The sequence below is a fragment of the Microchirus variegatus genome, assembly GCF_963457635.1.
Source record: "Microchirus variegatus genome assembly, chromosome: 15".
Classification (NCBI taxonomy): Eukaryota; Metazoa; Chordata; class Actinopteri; order Pleuronectiformes; family Soleidae; genus Microchirus; species Microchirus variegatus.
In genome coordinates this window covers 3,565,273-3,590,537 of record NC_139816.1, presented here as the reverse complement: position 1 = coordinate 3,590,537, position 25,265 = coordinate 3,565,273, and the positions used below count along the sequence as shown (strand labels likewise).

General features: G+C 42.1%; 1 protein-coding gene across 1 annotated transcript in view; it reads right to left on the bottom strand.

Moving 5' to 3' along the window:
- The window catches only part of LOC310937244 (A-type potassium channel modulatory protein DPP6-like), a gene marked incomplete at its 5' end in the record, with an annotated part of 222,330 nt that extends 198,114 nt beyond the window's left edge, over nucleotides 1-24,216 (bottom strand). Inside the window, one exon of the mRNA XM_083901474.1 lies at nucleotides 24,013-24,216. Coding sequence (XP_083757600.1) covers nucleotides 24,013-24,216 — 204 coding nt within the window. The remainder of the gene's footprint in view (nucleotides 1-24,012) is intronic.
- Between the last annotated feature and the right edge of the window lie 1,049 nt (nucleotides 24,217-25,265).

Genomic DNA, 25,265 nt, shown 5'->3' with positions numbered 1-25,265 from the left:
GTGTATAGATGGTTGCTTTGTTTACTGGACTATAGTTATTCCTCAAAGTTTTTGTTGTTATTATTACCGAGCTGAGGCGACACTAAAACGTGATGTCAACACTGCTAATAAAAAATCCCTGAAAACATATCTCCAACATTTAGCAAAGGAAATGTGTAAAATCTCAATATTTAACAAAGGAGTCTGGCGTATTTAGCCCAATCATGACAATGTTCAGTGGTATTTCGGTTCAGAGACTCATGCAGGAAGTACTGAACAATTCAGTGAACAAATCGTATTAATCTGCTGATTCGTATTTTTCACTTACACCCAAAACAACTGCTTTGTGTCACGTAAAAAAACGACGTTGAGGAGGTACTGATGGAAAAACGACGTAACCGATACCCAGACCCTGTAGCCAAGCCGCGCCGAGCCGAGTACGAGTTGTGCTAAAACTGTATGCGTAAAATCACCAAAAAAGGACTTTTTGTGACTTTTCTATGGTCGTTTTCACACCTAATCGTCTCGCTTTGACTTCAGACGCCCCCTGATGGTCATTCAAGTGATTACATATTGGCTTCACCGTCCAGACATTGTCACTTTAAACCAGTGTTTCCCAACCCTGGTCCTCAGGGAACACTGCCGTGCCATGTTTTACATGTTGCCCTGCTCTAAAAACACCTGATTCAAAGGAATCGTCAGCTAATCATCGAGCTCAACTTTAAACTTTTGTCAATTTTCTAACTTTTTAGTGTTATATTTCAACTTTTGTCATTCTTTTTCCCTAAAAATGTTGTTTTAATTTTTTGTCAATTATTTCAAAAAATTAAATTTTTCAAATTTTGTCTTTAAAAAAAGAAAATACATGAAATAAATTTTTTTTTTTTTTTTTTTTTTCAAAAATTTAATGTTTTTTACTTTTGTAAGAAAAAAAAAAAAAAAAAAAAAGGAAAAATAAAAATGAATGTTTCATCTGAATCAGGTGTTTTTTTTGGAGCGGGGCAACATCTAAAACATGGCATGGCCGCATTCCCTGAGGACCAGGGTTGGGAAACACTGCTTTAAACATTGGACCAAGACGACATTTTCAACATAAAATCTTGTTCCTCTTCTTGCGTCTGTCCTCTTCTTGCGTCTGAATCGAATAGACATGAACGAATAATCCCAGCAGAGACTTTCATGCCGGTCAGGAGGAAATGTGTCACAGCGGCAGAGCCTCGTCTTCTTCTGATGTCATCATTTAATCGTCCACATGCCTTCCAGAGATTCTTACAGAGCAGATTTCTCAGTTTATCCTCGCCCTGACACCTGTGCTCCTCCCGCGATGAGGCAGTGAGTGAGCGAGTCTCCTCACCGCTTTGAAGCGGCCTAATCACAGTTAATGCTGAACCTCCAGGCCTTCATTAGGAACACTTTGACTCGTGCAGAACGCACAGATGGAGCCTCGTCGTGATTAATGCATTCAACGCAGTGCAGGGTTTTTTTTATTTTTTTTATTTGAATTGTGAATATTTTAGCAGCGACTCCTCGAGCCCAGAGGCTACTCCTCCCGACAGCAACAACGCACACACACACACTTTCATGCATAAATGTGTTTGTTGTTGTTAAGAGCTTGCTGCATAATTAGTGCAAACTGATTCCCGCTCCGAGTCTTCCAGGCAAACACAGTCACAGTCGATAAGTATTAAAAAATATTCCTCTTATATGCCTTTGCCTGCAAACGCAGTCTTTTAAAAAGTTGTTTATTGTGTGAAAATGTGTTTTTTTATAGATTAAAAAAAAAAAAAAATTGTTACACAAACAAGCAAAAATGGAACATGAGGAAAATGCCGCCACTGACGACAATACGCTGGTGTCGCAAATTAACTCAGGATTACAACCTGGAATCTAAAGCTTCACAAACATCTGCTTAAGCTAAACTGTTGCAGCAGCGAGGATTAGTGTGTGTGCGTGTGTGCAGCAGCAGCAGCAGCAGATGAATCCCACAGTGACACAGTGGAAAAAAAGGGGAGAAAAAGCTTCACCTAAAAGGAAATAATACAGCAGACCTGCTGTTTTTTCTCTTCAATAAAACATTAAACTGGGGAATTGTAACTTCTGCTGAACAGTAGTAGCCGTGAGTAATGCCCGCAAAAGTCATTTCCCCTCAGGAAAGTTAGCAAACTTTTTTTTTTTGCTCGATGCTTTAGAATCGATCAACACACCAAACATTTCATGGGGGTCATGTGCTGCCGGTCAGCCGGGCCAGGTAAAGGCTACAGCTGCACAAAGTTCAAGTATTATTGAATTTTCCATTGCTTATGAATTCAACTTTTTTTTATCCAGTTGTTATAAAATCTTATCTGGGTTCGTAGCATATTCAACGAGGAGCTGGAAAAACAGTGCTGGGTATCAAAGTAAACACAGGAAGTGATCATGAACTTATCATGAACTGATCATCCTGGTTTCAAAAGCAGTTTCAAAGGCAGCTATGAGATGCATTCAACGGCCCCTCACAAACATCAATACTCATGCAAACACACACATGCAGTCCACGAAACCTGCCACCCGGTGGTAATGGATGCACTACTAATTACATCCTCCAACTGTGGTCATTATGAGAGGTAGAAAAAGAAATATTGGTGCTTCCGCCACACGCCACCTACAGGACAGACTGTGAATGGCACATCCACATCATTCACAATTCGCTAAAAAGGCAAAAAGAACACAAATTCCACAGTGAGTACAGCTTAACGAAGCAGCAACAAGATGCATTCAAGGACCCTCAGAAATGTCAATACTTCGGCTAACACACATGCCGTCCACTAATATGCCTCCTGGTGCTGCCACCCGGTGGCAGTAGATGCAGCACAACTAATTGGTCATTGGAGAAATATTGAAAAAATAAATCAATGAAATGTCACGACATTGACTAACATTTTTCTCTGATGTCAGGCGTCTGCTGGTGAATTAATCAGCTCTCCGCTTCAACCTATCGTTATTCTATCAGCCGTCAAAAACCCCCACTTTCAGCCGACCTCTGGTCGACGGCGTCAGAAACCTCTCCCCGTCGTCGAGATCCCTGCATCTCTAACGTCGCAGTGTCACGGCGGCTGAAAAAGGCATTAATTCCGCTCACATTTACTCTGCTGGTGTTGACCTTCGTGACCGGACAGCTGCAGGAAGGAGGTTATACTGTCGTCGGTGGCTCTTTACATTTTCTCTGGGGGTAACCATGGCAGCTATAATCGATGGATGGATGGATGGATGGATGGATATTAAAGGCTCAATTTATGCATCTTTGAGGAAGCATGAATTTAGAAAATGGCAGCAAACCGTTTCTTTTAAAGCGGAACTAGACCGGAAGTTCCTATTATCGCTGTTTTTTTTGGTGTGTATCTGCGTCATTACCTTGTTTATGAAGCCCTGACGGTTCGAAACAAACAGTTCAGCCATTGCTGAGAACGTTGTGTTTTATTGTAATCTCGGGGCTCAACGAGATCACTGAAAATCCCGTAAACGTTACGTAAGCGGCGGTTCTCCTGAACAACCGATCGTCCTGCTCCGGGCGGTAGTCCGGGCACATCCGGTTGCGTACATTGAACCGCAGAAGAAGAATAACGTCCGTTGTGGAGGTGTTTCACGAGCAACAGTGTCTTCTGACTCTGGGTCTGACTCCGGTTTTAAGTCATAAAGGGACTGCGGCGGGGAGTCGTGACGAAGCTATTTTTAAACACTGTTAAAACAATGTTTTGATAATGAGTAGCAATGCATCCACCGCTCCAGAGAGGGAGCTGCGCTTCTGAGAGCTGACGTGATAGATTATGTCACTTCCAGATACCTGGCCAATCACAACACAGGTGGGAAGGCTCTACGCTGGCTGGCCAATCACAACACACTCTGTCTTCTCGGGCGAGATTTATGGCTAAAAATAGCACGACTGACAAGCGCTTCGAAAAGGACAGATTTCAATCGGCTCGTTTACATCAACTAGGAGGATTTTGTCCATAAAAACAACTTAATATATGTAAGTAGACCTCCATAACTCACATATATGTGCAACAGGACCACTCTATGTGACCTTTAAAGGGATATTTCACCGATTTGAATGTGGCTTTGTATTGCTAGAATAGCAGTAGTATTTTTTAGAAAATGTGCTTCCCTCCCTCAGTTTTTCACCGAGTTGTAAAAAAAAATCTGTTTTCCATTTTCAAAATTTGCCCTACTGTGATGCAAAACGTGTCATTTGACTCACAGTAGGGCACATTTGGATAAGGGAAAACAGATTTTTTTACAAGTCAGGGGAGGGAGGGAAGCACATTTTCTAAAAAAATACTACTGCTATTCTAGCAATACAAAGCCACATTCAAATCGGTGAAGTATCCCTTTAAAGGGGAAATAAGTAGTTTATAGTGCCATCTAGAGGAGAGGCTGAAATTTACAACAAAGACCTGCTGCTTTGCTCACCCCCTCCCTTCCCTGAGCCGCTTGTTTTGTTCTCTCGCGTTTGTCCTTACAGGCTCCGGTAGAAACATGGCGTCTCGCTGCTAACGGTGGCTATGCAACCGTGGTCCGCGGTCATGTTATTTAACATGACTTTTTGAAACACTACGAAAATGAAACAAAAACTATTATACAGCGACTAGACGATGCAGGAGCACATAATATATATAAAAAAGTGGATCTTGGGTTATATAAACCCATAAATACTACATATTGTACCTTTAAGAAGAAGAAGATTTGGGCTGGCTACAGTAAAGCTCTACAGTATTTTCACCACAGTTTTTTAGAGTAAAATGAAAGTAATTAAGTCCAAAACACTTTCCCTTCCTTAATGCTTTGCTTCTTCATCTCTGCAGAGTTCTTTCTCTTCTAAAACTTAAGTGCACCCTCAGCACATTGCTCCACCAAACTCCCCTCCGGAAACCTGCTCCGTCTTCCACACTTTGACACACACACACACACACACACACACAGGACAATACAGTATTTATCCACACGTCTGTTTAATTCAGGCCACTGTTGCAACCCTTGTTCAAGGCCCTTCACCAGCCAGCGCCGAGCTGACAAACACTGACAGATAAAACCAGAGAGGCTGCATTTCTGCGGCTGACAGCCCCTGAAATGGATTACTAATGGATGAAAAAAAAAAAACCCACCCGCAGGTGGGGGCTGCTACCGCTGCCTCTTTGACAAGTGGAGGAGGAAAGAGGGGGAAGGTGATGGAGAAAATGAGGAGAAAACCTACAGAAAAGTGACAAGTGTTGAAAGACTCAGAGGAACTCCGCAACGGTCCGGTGAATTCTGCTGAGACGCAGAACCGCAGTCGGATGATGCTTCTTGTTTTTTTTTTACCAGACAACACAACAACGCCGCAGAGTGTCGGTTACATCTTGTCCGCGCCTTTATTTCCCCGTCGCATCAGAGTTGACGAGGGGAACCGCTTCCTCGAGGCCAAAATCACGCTCGTGTATAAAAGACGGGAGTGCTCTCGGAGACGGCGCCGGCGCGAGCCGAGCGAGTGCTCGTCAGGCGGTCCAACGCCAGCAGACCCCGCGGACACAAACAGCTCGTTTGCAAACCCCTCGCCCCGCTCACGACGGCCCTGACGCGCACACACCGAGACCACGCCATGAGCAGTTAACGACGGTCGTCGAAGGGCTCGTATCGTACGAGCAACATCTGACAGCGAGCTATACACCTCAAGAGCGTCCCTTCTTTCTATCATGTACACGAAAAAAGTGGAAATCAGATATAGACAATGTTCTTGATTCATATCAACTACAGCTGCAACTAACCATTCATTTGTTGATTATTTTCTCAATTAATTGTTTGGTCCATAAAATCTCAGAAAATGCTAAAAAACGGAAATGACAGTGTTCTCCAATGTCTTGTTTTTGTCAACAGGCCAAAATAATTCAGTTTTAAGGACGTCTTTGTTATGTGGAGCAAAGAAACAAAGACAATATTCACATTTAAGACGCTGAAACAATCAGAAATCTTGTTTTAATCATGAAAAAAAGCTTCAAAACAATGAATCGATTATAAAAATAGTTGATGATTAATTTAGTAATCGATTAATAGTTTCAGCTCTAATATAAACTCCTTGGAATCCAGTGGGTACTGGATATCTATTTGGTCCAAAATCAAAAGTTAAATGTTAAATGTGTCATCTAAAGGAATCCTCCTTTCGGGATGGGAATCGGTATCGGTCAGTATCGGTCCGATATTGGTGAAAATCACTGTATCGGATATCGGGGGGAAAATAATCCTATACTGTATACTATAATGTTTTTGTTACACAGTTGGAGAATGACGTCTTTGAAAGGACCAGGCACAAAATTTGTGTCGTCATAGTTCACAAATGGTCTAAAATTACTGTATCGGAATAATATCGGTATCTTTATACATATACATCGGTATCGGACACAAAAAAAGTGTTATCGGGACATCGCTGATCCTATTGTTACAATAACTCCGCGTCTGCTTTGCTGCGACGTGATATTCACGTACGTTTTCACGACACGACAAATAAAGACGTCATTTTTGCACAAACATACATCATAATAACATCATCCGCTATCGTACCAGCAGCTCCTTTTTGGGGGGAAAATGAACTCGATCCCGCGACACGGTCTTCTCTCTCTCCCTCTCTACCTTCGCCATCAAATTATGGTTATATTGTTCACATAATATATAGATATAGTACATATCCACAGCTGCAGAGAAGCAATATTCTTGGGTTTGAACATTTCAACAAACTTCTTTTATTCCCTTCAGTTCATATCGGAGAGTAATTCCTCACACGTGGAACCAGCGGAGCTCCATTTATCGTGAGCCCAGTCGTGGCCTCGCGATGTCCTTTAATGGCTGTGTGGTTCAAAACTAATTTAAAAAAAAGGAAAAAAAAAAAAAAAAAGGCAGTCGAGGGTTGTTTGTTATGAGCAACGGGTGGCCTTGTCCGCTCTATATGTGGAGGGGGGGAGGGGGTTTTGTCACGGTTAGGAACAGACGCTCCGCTATACGTGAAAATGGTCATGATGCTATTCTATTAGAAGGCAGTGAACAAGAAAGAAGAAGCAGAAATCAATGTTTTTATTAAGAGGCCACATAACGTCTTGATCTACGACTGAGGAGGAAATGTGGAAAAATAAAAGTACATCGTTGTGTTTCCACACAGAGCTGCACGGCCGTGTCTCTGTGAGGCGGCGTTTCATAGATTCACACGAAAACATGGATATTAGGGCTGCACGATACACTACCATTCAAAAGTTTGGGCTCGCTTAGAAACGTCCTTATTTTTTGAAGGAAAAGCACTTTTTTTCAATGAATATCACATTAAATCAATCAGAAATACCTGCAAATGTCTGTTTTTTTTTAATGGAATATGTACACAGGTGTATAGAGGCCCATTTCCAGTGTTCTAATGGTACCTTGTGTTTGCTAATGGCGTTAGAAGGCTATTGGATGATTAGAAAACCCTTGAAAACCCTTGTATTTTGAATAAAATTCATTATTTCTAATCTCGTCAATGTCTTGACTGTATTTTCCATTCATTTTGCGACTCTTCTGATGAACGAAAGTCTGACTTTCAAAGGAAAAACACAACACAAATTGTATTGGTGAGCCCAAAAATACAACCAGACGACATCGGGCCAAAGTACAGTGTAAAGCAGGGATTAATGAGAATACCTGAGGTAGGGAGGTACTTCATTGTCAGTGAGTATTCCTACACAATGCCAGAGTGCGCGGTACAAATTCCAAATCTAATGAGGCCACAGGGGATTAAGAAAAAACCAATAAGGCAGAAACAACAGGCAAATATAATCCAAAGACAGTGGAAAGCGTCGCGAGTCAAAAACCGACAACAAACATCCGCAAACATGAGGAAGGAACGAGACGACGCAGGTGAAGGAGATCGGGCAAATGAAAAAACACCGGGGAGTAAAGACTTAGATCGACAAACAGGACACCAGCAGGAACACAAAATAATACAAAAAAACAAAAAAAACAATAACAACACCATTTTTCTTTCAGCTTCACATCAAATTACCTGCTATTTCAGTCAATTTCAGAGTTCAATTAATAACCCGAACAATGGGGAGCAACGGGGGAGTGGGAATGGTTTTCATTCGGGAAAAAAAACAGACTTTTAAAATGATGACTGTGTGATATCAGTCCGTAGAATAAGACGTGCGTAGATCAAGACAAGATAAACGATCTGAAATGATATTTTCCATATGAAAATAGGCTCTGTTGCCATTTCCATAACCCTCTGCTTACAAGACAACTTCCCTTTCCATTACGCCACAATAATACCAGCAATAAATGTACATAAATCTGACTTAAAGCGGGTAATGAGAGTTAAACGACAACTAAAAAGGCCAAATCAATCAAAAGCACAAGAAATAAATCAGGGGTCAAAGTCCACGGTCGTGATATTTAGCCGCAAATTTGGAGCAAATCAGATGATAGATCTTCTAACGCAGGACATGACACAGCGCGTCTTTTTTACTCGTCTTATAACTAATGCATGCATCGCCGCGTGTGCGCAACTCATCATTTACGATGAAGTCAAAAATGTGGGACAAAGTGTGAGAGAGTGGAAGCGTTTCAAAAGAAAGCCACTCAGCACATTTCAATGAAAAAATTGCATTTCTGCTCTATATTTAAACTCGCAGACGCACGGATCACGCGGACTCACTTTGACGCTTATTTGAATGAATAAACGCACTGTTGTTCGTATTCTAAAGCTTTTGTTTCGCACTATTTCACTATGAGATAGATTCATACCAAATGAGACTAGGAACTGTCCAGCGTTTGTTTTGCGAAGCCACTGCGACCTTCGCTCATGGTCAGCGATACTGAAACATTAAATGACAGACTCCTTTCAGAATTGGAGATAATTGCCTCAATGTGTTCTTGAGATAATGCATTCACAAGGTAACAAGAAAAAAAGGCCACGCTGACCTCGCTTAACGACCGCCTTGACCTCCCGTTGTTCTTGTATAATGCAGGTTCTTTATGTTTTATTGAAAACAAAAACACGAGATCGCCGTCACGTCGACCTTCGGTGGGCAGAATTTATTCCACGCTTCATTCCGAGCGAATGTTTGTGACACATTTGTAGAAAAGTCCCCTACGGCGTCTTTTGAGACGCTGCGTTCGGAAGAAAGAACTGATGAGAGGAACGAAGAAAATACGATCTTATCTGTCTTTACTAACAGACGAGAGGTGAGAATCACTGGGTTACCTCACGATACGATGCACGATACACGGTCCACGATTATGGCGATTGTTGTAATCGACATATCGCGAGACAATCGTACATAACAATACATCACCATATCGAACTGAAGAAAACTGGATGTTGACGTGGAGAGTTAAAAGTGCAGGATTTATCCATTTATTCACAACACACTGAAAGGTCAAAGGTCATAAAGTCTACGTATTGAACGTGGATGGAGCATCTCTTAAATAAAATAGTTTTCTCCACCGATATCCGGCCATAAACTCCCTCTTCTTCTTCCGCCAGGTCTCTTCCACCTCGAGTTTCCCCCCACATTCATTTGCACAGCGCCACCGTGAGGAGACATGAAGTATAGCGACGCCCTAGAAACGTTTACGGTGATTTATGGTGCATAGATTATCGTATAGCACGAGGAAGGACGACGACATCCTATCACCAAATCTATATTTCTTAACATTCTCACACTGCACACGGGAAGTGATTTGATTTTACGTCAAGACCGACAGCTACAAAAAAACTGTTTGTGGCGCCCCCTATAGGCCGGGCGTATACTAGAGCTGCAGCTAACGATTATATTCATAATCGACTCATCTATGGAGTATTTTCCGGATGCTTTGAGTAAACGTTTGGTCCATAAAATGTAGAAAATGTAGAAAAATATTGATCAGTGTTGTGAAAAAAGCTAAGGAAATATTATTTTAGCATTATTTCATTTTATTTAATTATGATAACAATAATGACAATCGATATTTATTCTTTATATATTATATTTAAATTAGACCCTACAGTATTTCAGATACAGGCCTCTACCAAACGGTTGAGACGTCTGTTCATAATAAACCTGGTTTGCATAATTCATAGAGTACAACATTCAGAGCAAGTCACATTAAGTGTTAAAGTGCATTTTTCAATGAGATATAGTGACTTAAAGTGTGGTCGACCAAATGGTTGAGTAGTACCTTAAAGTTAATTCAATTTTAATGATTTTTTTGTTCATGTGGAGCAAAGAAACCAGAAAATATTCACATTTAAGGAGCTGAAACAATCAGAGATCTTGTTTTAATCATGAAATAACCCTGATAATGGTAAAAACATCAATTATCCAAGAAACTGTCTCAGCACTAGACCACGCCCACCTCTGCAGTGCCGCTGTATACTCTCGAGCGCCTTAATTTGTTCGTTAAAATATCGTATCTATGACCATATTGCGCGAGGAACGGCGGCGAAATAATAATCACCAAATTGATATTTTGACCCCCCCCCCCCGCCCACCGCAGACTAAAACTCCCACATTCAACACAGCGCAACTCACTTTGAGCCGCAGATACAGAGATGTAGACGCTCAACGGTACGGCCATGATCGCTGCCCGTGTCGGGCAGAGGGGAGACAAGCTCGCTGATGTAAAGTTACGCTTGGGCGAGCCGATACCGCTCAACGGGGACACGAGGTCAAGGGAGGAGAAAAGGGAAATATATCAGGAGGAGGCCAGCGAAAGATTGGAGGCTCAGCTCTGCTCAGGAAGCCTCAACAGGTCAGTGGGAAGGAAGAGGCTGTGAAGAAGTGTGGAAACAACATCCACTCAGTAATGGATCAAGGGATAAACATACACTGGGTTCAACACCAGAGCCTTACAGCAGCAAAAAGGCCCTTTTGTTTACACTGTATTTGTCGGAGAGAGCTGTTATATGATGTTTCTGCAGAGAGAGAGAGAGATCTGCTGCCATAAAACGCTGCGAGTTATTATTATTTCTAACCTGAAGGGCGCAGCTCCAGGACGCCGCCCGCGCTCCAAAATGCAAGCCAAACTAGCGAACACGTGTAATCAGGCACATTTTGAAGCCCTACTCCAAAGTCATCGAGGGCGGCGCCGCATTACGCCGAGCAGACGAGTCTAATTTGGATGTTTATGATGTGTAATTGCTGAAATGAGTCCGTGTCAGACAAAAGCAGAAGAGAAAGCTTCAAATTAGCACAGACGAGCTGAAGGAGGGGGCGGAGGCGGCGAGGCGAAACCGAGACAAAGGAGAAGCAGACGAGAAGTGAAATTTTTCTTTGTCGGTACATCTCTCTTTTCTTCTTTTTTCTTATTATCACTTTCTAAAATGTATTATTTGCCGCCGCGGCGGCTACAGACAGATGACTTTATGTAATGATGGCTATCGGGACCTGAAAACAGGCTTTTGACAAATAAGAAAAAGTGTTTCGGTAACAAATGACACATATTAACTTTGAAAGGTACTTCACGTCATAAACGCAAACACAAAAAGATTAGCGTGTGGTACGTACAGAGCTAGTCAAACACAGTGAGGTGCAGCTATGGGTCCTAAACGTTAGCAAACTTAAAAAGCCTCAGGATCCCTCTCAAAAACATCTCAACCAGTGAGGTAGATGGCGTTCACTATAGCTTAGATCGGGCCCAAAACAATCAAGCCCGACCCGACACATTAACTGTAATTTAGAGCCCAAACCCGTTTTATACGTGAGCCGTAAATGTACACGTACGTCCACGACAAGAGCTTGTCGTACCTGCTGCCACTGTCTAATTTACAACAATAACGGCGCCGCTGAGATCCGCTACCATGAACTCATATGTCGCTAATGACAATACGCTTCCTGGTTTTAAAACGATGCGTTCACGGCCGCACGTTCTTACACCTTCACACAAATACGACGTGGTATAACATACCGCGCAAACACGACGAGAGAGAAAAAAACACAAATGCTTGATCAAGGGCGAGAATCGAAACTCTAGGGTTCACACCATTCTCGTCACAGGATCACTGTTTTTTTTGTGCAACATTATCTGCTGGTTAGCGGAGTTAAAGATGAAGACAATTGCTCGAGTGTCCGGTGATATACGTGAGCTTGCGCTAAGGCTAGCATCGTCGTCTTATTGGAATGCTAAACTCGGAAACGAGACGCGACACAACTGAAACGCACGTAGCTGACTTTGCTGGGCCTATTTTATACTTGGTGTAAAAGGTTACAAAGCCCCTTGTTTCCTGATGCTAATGCTTGCTGTTGTGCTAAATGTACATGTTTACCCTTTAATAAAGATCATAGCTGCAGATGTACAATGCTATTTCCCCCCCCCCCTGCTGCTAGCTCGTGTGTGTGGAATATAAAGCAGTTTTCTTTCCTCTTCCCACGAGAGCTAAATTGGATTGTGACACTGATGCACTTTCACATGTTAAGGTTAGTGCTGCGCATTTTAGTCGACTGAAGAAGGAAAGTGCATCTCTGCTCCCATAACGATTCTTCTTCACATAGAAACCCACACTTTAGCAACATGAACACACATCAAGGACTCGATATATATAAAAAAAAACTGTGTTCTATTTTTCCTTTTGTCTGCATGAAACTATTTTTTGACATTTTAGAAGCATTTTTACACCCGTTACACTGTTTAATGCCATTTTCTATCTTTATATTATGAAATAAAGAGGCAAATAAGAGTGGTTCTCCTTGATTTTGAAGCCTTAAAGTGCCAACTGTCGTGTCCGTGTTATTTTCTGTAGAGTCGTTCCCTTTATGGAGCCGAACCCATCAGGCTTCTCGCTCTGATCCCACAGTGTGCGCAGGCTGGGTCACATCCTCCCCTATATTGCCTGTGAGACTCGCTATTCATCTTTGATTATATACTACACTATTCAATTATCCACCTCTGCTTTTGATCAGACGTCGTCTCCGCTGGCCTCTTTTTTGCCTTTAAGGCAAATGCGATATCTCCTCTGTCCCTCCCTCCCCCTCACCTCCCCTCCCCTCCCTTCCATCCCTCCGTCTCTGTGCCTTCCTTTCATCATCCCTCATCCCCTTGTATCATTGATTTAACCTCACTTTGTATGCCTGGCCTTCAGTCCCCACAGACTCTGTCTCCAGAACGCCACATATGTGCTGCAGAAATCCTACACACACACACGCAACTCACTCTGAGACAGGAACAGGAGAGCCTCTAGTGGTGCACTGCAGGCACTGCAACTTATGCTTTAGATGTAGCCGAGTTGTTATTTGTTTTAAAGATTATATACATCCCAGTTCTTATTCTAGAATCACAAGACAGTTTGCAAATAAACTACAACACAAAACACAGCATGAGTATAATATATGCAAAGTAGCACCGTGCATCACAGAGTTTGTTTGTGTTCGTTGTTCAAAGTCTATTTTTTTTGTTTCTCCGGGCTTTAATAAGCTTGAAAAATCAGCGTTGGCTTCAGTGCTTCTGTATCCAATCACATGAAAAAAGACTTGGATAAAACAACACATCAATGTGCACGAGAACTATATTTATATATATACTAAAAATCTGAAGACTGAAGCAGAACCTGCAGAAACACACCATTTTTTTTAAAAAAGATGTTTCATCTCTCACCTGAAAGGTGTCTTCACTTTGAGAAACAGTTTTAATTAAGACGTATAATGTCTTTAAACAAACGCAGCCGAGCTCATATAGAGGATTCTAAAAGACGACGTGACGCCGTTTGATCGGGAATCTTCAAACTTTACAGAAGAAGAAAAAAAAAAAAAGCAACTACAAAAGAAAAGAAAGAAACTTTGCAAAGTCGTGAAGGCGCCGACTCTTGCAAATAAACGCGACCGAGTTGCATCATAAAAAAAAAAAAAGTCGTCTAACGCCTTTGTTTGATGACGTTCGGCGTCAGTTTGGTATAAATCACACGCTCTTTTGTCGCGCGCGGGGGGGGGAGTTTGCTGTGGAGTCGTTTCCCCTCCTAATCTTAGAAAATACAGCGTCCAGTCATAAATAATGACTAAATCAGCACTCTGGTTTTCTGACCCATAAAAGTGAAATGCAGTGAAGCTCTTAGGGTGTGTGTGTGTGTGTGTGTGTGTGTGCACAGCTTCTGTATGTGCATGTGTCAGAGAGATGGATCGGCGGGGAGGGAGAAGCCCCGTTGACTCCCCCACAGTAAAAAAAAAAGAAAACGCCTCTTGAAGAAGAGGCCGGATATGAATTCATTTTGTGCTGAGATGTAGTTATTAATGCCCACCATCTGTTATCGTCAGCGAGCTGCCAGAGGAGCGGCGGCGGCGGCGGCGGGGACACATAGAGGAATGCAGCAGCCGCCGCGGTCGGGGAGTTGCAGACGTCGACGGGGAGACGCGCGGCGCCACCTCGGAACTGATGAATAGGACGCGTTTCCTTTTTTTCCCCCCACCTTTTTAAGTATTGTCTGTTTTGTTTCTGCAGGTCTGCAAAACACAGTCGCCAGGAAACGCATCACAAGGAACGCCGACAAAACTATTATCATCACATTCTCAAGCATCTCTTAATAACTCAGATTCTAATAAGATGACAAGAGTCTTTTGCAGCCAAAAAAAAAACAGAACTGACCTCAATTTAAAGTGCATACAAACAACTAAATGACACCAGATAATGTAAATACAAAATCTAATATATTTAAGTCATATTTAAGACACTCAACAATCATGGAAGTTGAAATATATCAATAAATTTCCCCTATGAAAGACAGATAAACAACTATATCTTGAAACGACTCCATTAATCAACTATTTTGATCCTCGATTCATCAGTTTTCTGATTTTCCTGCTGCTTAAATGTGAATATTTTCCGATTTCTTTGCTTCGTATCACAAAGAAATCATTAAAACTGTGGACCAAACAATTAATCATTAGTTGCAGCCTCTGTTGTATACACATGACTAAAATACCCAGTAAATTCCACCTTCAGCCTCTGCGCCACATAATCATGTGACCTCTGTATGCCACGCCACGATTGGCCCCGGTAATGTGTGCTTAATTTGGTTAGCAAATAACCAAACCTACACCCTGGTGACTGCATAATTCATCATGGGACAAAAACATGGGCGCACACGTGTGCCATGTTTTATTACCGTGACGACGACGGCGACGTGTGTGGCAGGTTTCTGTTTGTGAAGGAAGAAAGGAAGAGGAAAAACGGAGCCAGAGGTCAAAGCCGTGTGTCACCGAGGATTTACAATACGACAGTAATCGAGTGACAACGAGAGGAGATAATTACATTTGCCTGTGTTTGATTGGACGTGACACTGCAACTGTTTTTCCTTTTCCATCTGCTTCTCACTCACACACACACACTCACAGAGGTCTCCAGGTGTCCTCTGAGAGGTGTGTGTGTGTGTGTGTGTGTGTGTGTGTGTGTGTGTGGACTGCAGACGTCTCTGTTCTCGTCATTAGTGCCATTATTCATCGCTCACTCGTTATTTACTAAGCTCGACAAAATTGAGCCAAACCTGGCAAATGTTTTCCCTGTAAATCAGGTAAAATTAAAGTCAAGTAGCAGTTCCAATGTTTGACACTGATTAAGACCGGGAGTGGGGAAACAGACGGCGCCTTTTGCACACATGTATCTGCCAGCTGTTGGTTTGCCAATAAACTACTAAACATGAACAAGTCTCTTCAGTCTTTATTAAAAAAAAAAAACTCAGTTTACAGAAGCATATAGTTTTCCACAAACCTCACGTCTCAGTTTATGTTGCTCAAAATGACTTCAAGCAAAAGCCAAACACCTGAAATAAATGCCATAAATACTGTAGCTGTTATCCTCACATCTGAGTGGCAACAACAATGCTAACTAACTCTTTGACTACAGCGATACGTTGGCTAAATGCTAACTTTAAAATGCTAATGTCGAGTGGTTGATGTGGTCTCCGTCGTAGTCAAGCTGCAACACCAACAACATCTCTGTGACTGTATTGATTAGGTGGCCAAATGCTAACTTTAACACGCTAGTCCCGAGCCGGTGGTGTGTTTATTGCAGTCACCATTTTAGATTAGCTGCAACTCCAACATCTCTGTGACTTTTATGAGGCAGGTATTTGAGCTAAACGCTTATGTTGGGAAACTGATGTTGAACAGGTGTAGTTTAGCGTGATTTAAGGGATAAATTGGCCAAATACTAACTTTAACATGCTAATCCCAAACAGGTGCTATGTTTGTTACAGTCACCGTTTTAGTTTAGCTGTGACTAAAGTAGGCAGACTTTTGAGCCAACGTGAGCTAATATTGAGTCTGTGTTAAGGTCGCCGTCTTAGCTTAGCTGCAATGTCGACGTCTCTGTGACATTATTAGGCAGGTCTTTGAGCTAACATGCTAAAGTTGAGCAAGTGTTGTTTGTTTTGCGGTCACCGTTTTAGATTAGCTGCAACACCAACCTCTCTATGACTTAATTGGCTAAGTCACAGAGATGCCAAATGCTACTATTAGCATATTGTCAAACCAGTGCTACAGGCACCACAACTAGAAATATTTTGTTATTAGTTTAACCCAGGTCTCATGTAGTTAGATACAACTAGAGTGGACAAATAGAAAAATACAACTATTTGATCTGTACTTCTAATACTACTAATACTCCACCACACCAGTACTTTAAATGCAATAATACTCACAGGTATTAATTTGCATATATGAAAATGAAAATCAAAGGAAGTCAATTTCCTAGTATAAAAAAATTGCAAAAAGCGATATGAAAATCTGAAGATATTTCAAAATAAATTCCCATTACACCCTTTAAAATCAACAAGAAAAGCTTTTGTTTAGATACCGTACAAGGTAATACTATTTGTACTCTATTCACACCTTTGTTACAGGCACACACATATTTACAGTGATAACACACACCATCACAATAACATTGAAACCCGCTGTTTATCGATGCTGGGGTCAGAACAGAGCCATAAATACAGTGTGTTTTTTAGTACTCACGAATCCCAGGGTATGATTAGTAGGAGGTAATGGCATTGGCAATGGCGATGATCGTCACAGTTCACTCACTCACACTGACAGCAGCGAAGTCCAATGAAGAACAAAAACAAGCAGAACCGTCCGTTGGAAACCCGTCTGGACCTCTCTTCTCCTCCAACGTCCGTCTATTTACAGAATATTAACCCCAACTGAGCCACAATAACACACGCTATTTCTTGTTGAATTAGCCTTAGCGTCATATGCTAGCGCTAGCTAGCATGTCGCTGCTAACCGCATTTCACAGCCAACAACACTATAACGTAAGATATAAATAGCGCACAAAAGTACCGGCATATATATCATATTCACCTCTTGCATGTCACACAGAAGTTTATCCTCCATAACCTCCACGAATAAACCAAAACACTCCCCACAGCACCGCTATACTTCCGGTCTCAGCTTTCGGGTCACTGTTCTGCGTACCTGCTACACCACACACAACCCTGCGGCGCTAGTCCCGCCCCTTGAAGAGTGACTTCACCCTGATTGGCTCGTGAGTTCGATAAGAACCAATGACAGTACCGAAATAAAATGATTGACAGAGAAACAGGTAACAGGTTAGGTTACACGCGTACACCGCTTGTTTATCTCCTTATCTCTCAGAACGCTGATATTTTAAAGAACTTAAAGTAAACGGCACAGTATATAAATATTTTTTGCACACATTTTAACCATTTTTGAATTATAAACTTCCCTTTCATATCATGCGCTTTTAATACTAGTGCTGGGCCGAAAACGCAGGTAACGCCGTTGATGTTAACGCATGACGCGTTTCCATGACGACTGGCCGGAAAAAGACGCATTTGACGTCATGTTTACGTGACTCCCGATTGTAAAAATGAGTCTCTAAATTCGCGCTAAACTTTAAAAACAGCGGCACACATACGCGGTAAACACATATACGCTGGTTATTTGTAGCGCCGCTCTTTGTTTCGTTTAGTAAACAGACCGCTCCAGTTCCACTGTAGGCACGCTAACGGCGCTAAAGGAGCTAACGAAGCTAACCATGCTAACGCCGTTAATGGTCCAGCACTATTTAATACACTTCATTGTATTTTGTTTGAGATTAATTTTATACACTGTAGTATTGAACACCAATGAGCAGAGGTCGTCTTGCTGTTGTTAGTCTACCGTTAGCGGTGGCCGCTCGGTAAGCTAGCCTAACTTTGTGCTAGAATATGCTCCGAACCGACAGTCGGATCTGCCCCAAAATTGAGTGCGATTTTCCTCGGGCGACGTTTGAATCGTCCGCAAAATTTGATGGATTGAGTTCAGGTAATCGCGCAGACATAAAAACAAACCTCCACGGCATTGGAGGTAAATCTGACTATACTATAAAAACTGCAGCAACGATGTTATCAGAACAGAGTCGCTGTCATTTCCTGTTACTTGAGTGCAATAAATGGCGTCTATAAATAAATATATTATAAGCACACTGTAAAACTGCATTGTTATCATCCCAGCGAGGGGCTGAAAAAAATGACTCCCTTGACTTAAATCAGAATTCTATTATTCCCCAAATAACCTCTCTACCTGCTGACAGTGGGGGAAAAGGATATAAAAGCAGATTATACTTTACAGTGTTGAATATATTTAAGGCTTTTTTTCCCCCCCTCCATTATTACAATTCATGTTCATCATAAAACCTGAATCTGCGACTGGCCAGAGCTTATTGGAAGTGCATTTCAGGCCGGGGCTGTCTTATAATCCATAGCCAGAAAAATACCCTTTTCCCCTCAATGTGTGTGTGTGTTTGACAGAGAGATAAAGCCATAAGGGAGAAACATTGGGTGAATTAATGCGCCTCTGAGGTTTTATCCTTTTTCCTTTTCTTTTTACCCCCCCTCATCCTTCTTAATGCAAAGTGCAGGAGAAAAACCATTAGACCACAGAATAAGCAAGATGTGTTGGGAGGCTTGGGGGGGGGGGGAAAGTAAAACTATGGGAAAAAATATGCACACACGCACGGAAACACACCTCGATGTGAGTTTAAGTGCTTGAATCTTTAGCCATACATCTCCCGAGTCTCATTAGGACGGCGTTGATCGTAGCGGACGAAAGTCTGCGGAGGGAAAACAAAATCAAGCACAGGGACGAGGGGCTTTGATGGAGAATGTAAGGATTCATTTCTGCCACTTTTTTCTTATATATATATAAATATATATGTATATATCTATATTTTCACTTATTTAACTGCCACCAGAGAGGATATTTAATTAATGAGTCTGAAATGTGAGCCCGCACACATGATTCTTCACCTCAAAATGAAGCAGGTGCCGAAGGTTGGAGAGAGGCTCGAGTGGGGAAATATAAAGCTTTGGCATATTATTATAACATCACTATCTGGACAGAAGCAGAGGAGGGTGAAAGGCTGAACAATACTGGATATTAAACTCAACTTTAAAAAGTCTTCAGATAAGAAAGTTGCACTCGACGGCCACGAATAAAAGCCCCAGATGGAGATAACGCACGCGTGTGCGACATGACGACGCACAAAGACAACATGTTTGATTAGATTGTAATGAGTTGTTTCATCAGCCGGGGAATCATCGTCGCCATCGTCGGAGAGGATTTAGGAGCCAAGATCGCTATCAGACGTATTGACGGAGGAGGAGGAGGAGGAGGAGGGTTTTTTTTTGGGCAGTCGAGCTCATTGCAAACAAACGCAATAATGAGCTGTTTTAAATGCATTGTCTATTTGAGGGGCGACTAATTCCTTTATCTGGAGGAGTCGTCGTCGTATGGAGAACAAATACCGATGAGTAATCTGTCCTGTACGAGGAAGAATAAATGAAAGAGCTCACGTAGAGTGGTCCTGTTGCACATAGTTATGGAGGTCTACTTACATACAATAACTTGTTTTTATGCTCAAAAACCTCCTAGTTGCTGTAAACGAGCCGATAGAAATCTGTCTTTTCTGACGCCGTTTCCCAGCCGCGATATTTCAGACTCAACTCTCGCACGCAGAAGACAGAGTGTGTTGTGATTGGCCAGTACCCGGAAGTGACATATTCAGCACACCCGCTCTCAGAAGCACAGCTCCCCCCTCTGGAACGGTGGATGCACTGCTACTCATTATCAAAACATTGTTTTAACAGTGTTTAAAAATAGCTTCTTCACGACTCCCCGCCGCAGTCCCTTTGACGACCTTTGACCCAAAGTCAGACCCAGAGTCAGAAGACACTGTCGCTCGTGAAACACCTCCACAACGGACGTTATTCTTCTTCTGCGGTTCAATGTACGCAACCGGATGTGCCCGGACTAGTGCCCGGAGCAGGACGATCTGCTGTTCAGGAGAACCGCTGTTTACGTAACCGGACAGGGTTTTTCCCAGAGATCTCGCTGAGCCCGAGATTACAATAAAACACAGCGTTCTCAGCAGTGGCTGAACTGTTTGTTTAGAACCTTCAGGGCTTCTTAAACAAGGTAATGACGCAGATACACACTAAAAAACAGCCTTAATTGGAACTTCCTGTCTAGGTCCATGTATCACCACTGCGGCTAACATTTGACGCTGTTATTCCATAAGGAAACATACTTTTTACTCCAGTAAGTATCGCGTCCTCTGGCCGAGATAATCCCAGAATAGTCTGGAACTGAGAACCGTCGTCGTCGTCGTCATTCTCCTTTACAACTTTTCCAAATGTATCCGTCGGAACCAATAAAAGCCACAATGCAGAAAATGACTCAGGGCAATTTATTCAGACGTTAAATTAAAACCGTGCCTAAACTGTTTAATAATAAAAAAAACAGAGAGTGATTATTTTCTCCTCTTTCATTCTCTGGTGTCCTTCATGGTGCTTTTTCCTTTCCTTTCCCTTCACTACTCTACGCTTACTTTCTTTTACTCCTGTAAAACACTTTAAAGTTGCTGCTGAATGAAACACTGAGGTACATTCTGGAATCTTGCAAAGAACACACAAGTTATTATAAAATAAGACAAATTATTCCACTATTTTAAAATACCAGAGTCAGTGGCTGACGGAGGATAAATTACCTAAAATTTCACACGCACAGCTTCAACTGTCGTGTTCGCAAAAGAAACACTGAAGGTTTTTGTCTGACGGAGTCGCCTGATCGCTCAGTTTGACACCTGGAACAGCAAAAAACTGCCTATCAAAATCTACCTGTGCCCTTTAGCAGGGCAGTAAAAAAAAAACACACCTGCTACCGCGCAGTATAAATATTAAATATTAAATGCGAGAAAAACACAACAAAAACAAGCGCTGAAGGACGAGGAGGCCGGTGGAGAAAAACGTTGGCGAGAACGAAAACAGGTGGTGTTTAAAACCTTGGAGCTCAACTGAGACTTAAGATTAAAAGAGAAGTTAAGATAAGATTAGATAATCCTTCCATGACGGGTAGAATTTGCATAGTTACAGCAGCACAGACATAAAGTAAAGGTGATTTAACACATGCATTATAAACATCAGGGAAGACATTAAAGAAAATGAAATTAGCCGTTTTAACGTAAATGAAGACTTTTACTGCAAAATGACACTAAAACGATGCAAAATGTGAAGATAAAACTCTTCTAATGTCACCGTTTGTTGCTAAAACAGTAAAATATGATAATAAAAAAAGAAAAGAAAAAGAAAGGTGTGTAGAGTTTTGAGGTGGCGGAGCAGAGCTGCGCGGCGGGGGAAGCCGAGTGTGTGGATGAGCTTTTCATCCCGACGGGCTCTCGTTGTCGTCTGCACAGCGTGAAGTAAATGTCACCTCCGCCGCACTCCATCGTTAAAAACCACACAGCTGGACAAATGCCAACACTTGGACTGACATTAAGCGAGAAGACGAGTCAAAACAGCAGTGTCTTAGCGTGTGTGTGTGTAGATTGTTAGAGAATTGTGTAAAAAAAAAAACAGCAGTAATAAAACAAAAAGCAATTTCTGCGATAAAAACCGCACGCGCTAACAAAGCAGAATCATGGTCTTACAGGTTTGATGAACAGAGACAATGTTACATCACTATTTGTATTGATTTCAGATCATGTCGCAGTCCTCTGCACCAACAGATGCAAAAAAAAAAAAAAAGACAGGGACCGCCGCTCGATAAATCGACCTCATGTGATATTCATGTGCACCTCAACCACTGTTTTACCTCCCGCACTCGACTGTTACGGCCCTGGACTGTGGTGGGTAACAGCTGAGATCATAGAGGCATGTAAACATACTGAAAACCGCTAAAAACAAACTGCTCCATCAGATGTTTACTCACTGATCTACTGATCTATGATTTCGTACACGTACCCGAGCTGAGGTTTTACTAAGGTTGACAAAAACTCTGTCTGTTAAACCTGAATCATAACTCCAAAGCACTAAAATCCTCACAAAAAAACCCAAAAACATAAAAATACCAAGGTCAAGCATTTACAATGACAGCAGACGCAGGGAATTCAAATGGAAGAGACAACAAGGTGTGTATATATATATATATATATATATATATATATAGGTATGTATATATATATATTAAATCTGCAAATAATGCAACATTGTGAAAATAAAAGGCAGTGTTTTGCTGTTTCAGCACCAGTCAAGTCTTCCTGCCTCTGTGTTTCAGGACCATGGAGAGCGACAGTGGCAGTCAAGTCTTTCTGCCTCTACGTTTCAGGACTATGGACAGCGACAGTGGCAGTCAAACCGGTCTGTCTCTGCGTTTCAGGACCACGGACAGCGCCTCAATCTGTCAACAAACTGCAGGAGAGGAAGTGAAACTACAAGTGGGCGGGACTATCTGCAGTGGGCGGGACCACCAGAAGTGGGCGGGACCATTAGCAGTGAGCGGGACTGTCTGACGTCAAAACAGAACCACAGGAGTCCGAAGGAGCAAAACAAGAGAATAAAAACATTTTTTTTCCCACCAAACTTTATCCCCCATCACGTAAAAGTAACTATTTTAATATTTGGTTTAGTATCATATGGAAAATGTCTCATATATAATGAAATTTAAATAGTTAAATATGTAATCGCACCACTGTTTTCATCCTATCTGTTTCGTGTGATTTGGAGCAGTCATGAAGTGACATTTCGATGGATTAAATCACAGATTTGGACCACTTGTTGCTCCGCCCCCTGCATGTGCTTGCACACTGACCCCTCCCCTCTCTTCACGTGGATTATTATGGTTGCAGTGAGCGAAGGTGACCCAGTTTTCCAATGTTTGTGAAAATCCCTCCTCAAACAGATAATCTGGGCAAACAAACAAACAAACAAACCAAGGGCTTCTCAGTCACACTGTGCTGCGTTCACAGAAACACAACGCTTTGACACACGCGCTTTTGATCCCTCCTGTAGGGTAGCTACGGTGCTACGTACCACAAAGAGAGTTGTAATCCACTTTACTAGGAGAAGAAGAAGAAGAAATCTTCATTCTAAACTAAGTTTTATGGTGGTTGGCTAATAACCCGAACCCCCTGAAATAACCTTGGCCACCCCACAGATAAAAAGTCGAGCTCCGCCACTGCACAGCAGTAACAGGAAGTACACACACTTTTTTTTTTTTTTGGTGCTGAATAAACTGGGTTTCATGTGCATTTCTTCAGCCTCAGCTGCGTCCAAAACCAGGTCAGGATCCTCTGAAACTACAGTTTACTGCACATATTCGTGCAGTTGTTTTTATTTAAATCTACTGCACTCTAGTCTTTATGTTCTTAGTTTTTCAACCTGTAATATGTGCATATTTCTATCTTCTCACTAAAAGACCTGACCAAACTGCACTGTGAAAACTTTACCTGTCAATAAGAAGAAGACATAAAACGTGACTTCCTCTCAGACTCAGTAAAAAACACAGTAAAACCAGCACACGATCGATCACCGGCGTCTAAAAATAGCAGCTGTCACGTGTCACATTACAAATTTTGTGCCATTTACCCAGTGGCCAAACAGCGCCACAGGGCGCACACGAGCGCGCACTGACGCGCGTCAACAACTTTTGACAACTTCGCCTCAACAGCAAACAGCTTCAACCCAAAAACCCACCCTGTCATTTCACATTAGAGTGTAATTATTATCATAATTTTTTATGTTATTGTGAAGTTTCTTACGTCCTCGTCCTCGCTGCGTCGCTGCTGCTGCTGCAGCTGAAGCCGCGGCTTCTGCGCCTCCGTCGCTCGCTCCACCTCCACCGCTCCTCCGCCTCCTCCGCCTCCTCCTCCTCCCTGCCCGAGGAGATGACTCTGCTCCGGAGGGTTCGGGAAGGATTTGTTGGTGTTGACGGTGCCGGTGAATCTCTGATACAGCGACGCCATTTCACCGAATAAAGAACGTGGTGGGTAAAAAAAAAACGACGCGAGTGAGTTGAGAGTGAGTCCGTGTCCCGAATCGATCAGTAAATAAATAAATAAATAAAAAAAAAATGGTCAGGATTCACATCACGTCTGGTTCTCAGATGCTGCAGCGACGCAGTTTGCAACACTTTTAGAATAAGAATAAGAATAAGAATAATCACAGGTCAGGGAATAAAAGAGTCCTGATCCACAGGAGTCTGCTTCACAATAAAAGCCCTGCTCCCTCACTCTCTCACTCTCTCTCCCTCTCTGGTGTCACAGAGAAGAAGAAGAATAAAAAAAAAAGAAAAGAAAGTGACCGCTGACTCCCACAGAGGGACAGAGATGGTGTCTCTTTGTCCTTCGCGAGACCGAGGAGACAAAACAAAGCCCCACGCGACAACAGTTAACACGTCAGATGTCTGAGAATTGGCACGAGAAACTTATCATGACTTTGCAGATTGGAGAGATTGTGAGCTCTAATGTCTCTCTCTTTTTTCTTTTTTTTTTGTTGTTTTCATCTTTTGCCTCCATGTAGGGGTCTTGACGCGCAGAGAGAGAGAGAGCAAGAGTGCCCCCATGTGGAGGACAAAGGCACAGCAGAACAGCACGTTTTCCAAGGTGACCGAACATGAATCTGTCTGACATCAAAAAGTCAGACTTATTACTCAAATTCCACTGCCTTCATTCCAGAAATGGAAGACTTTAGTTGTGATATAAACACATAAGCAGCTGAGAAATTAACTTATATGGATCTTTTTTGTCCTTTTGGACACAAAATGTCATCATTGTCTTCATTTTCAGTCAAGTAATTAATGTATTTTGCACTTATTAATGAGTACTTTGCAAAATAAAGTGCTTCCAGTGATGTTTCACCACCAAAATCCAATATTATTATTAATATAGTGCACTTTATTGACAGGTCTTATATATAATATACCAAGCACAATATAATGTAAACATAATTTACTGTGATAATGACCAATATTGACCATTTAAAAACGTTGCATCTTGATGTTTTTGACCGTCTC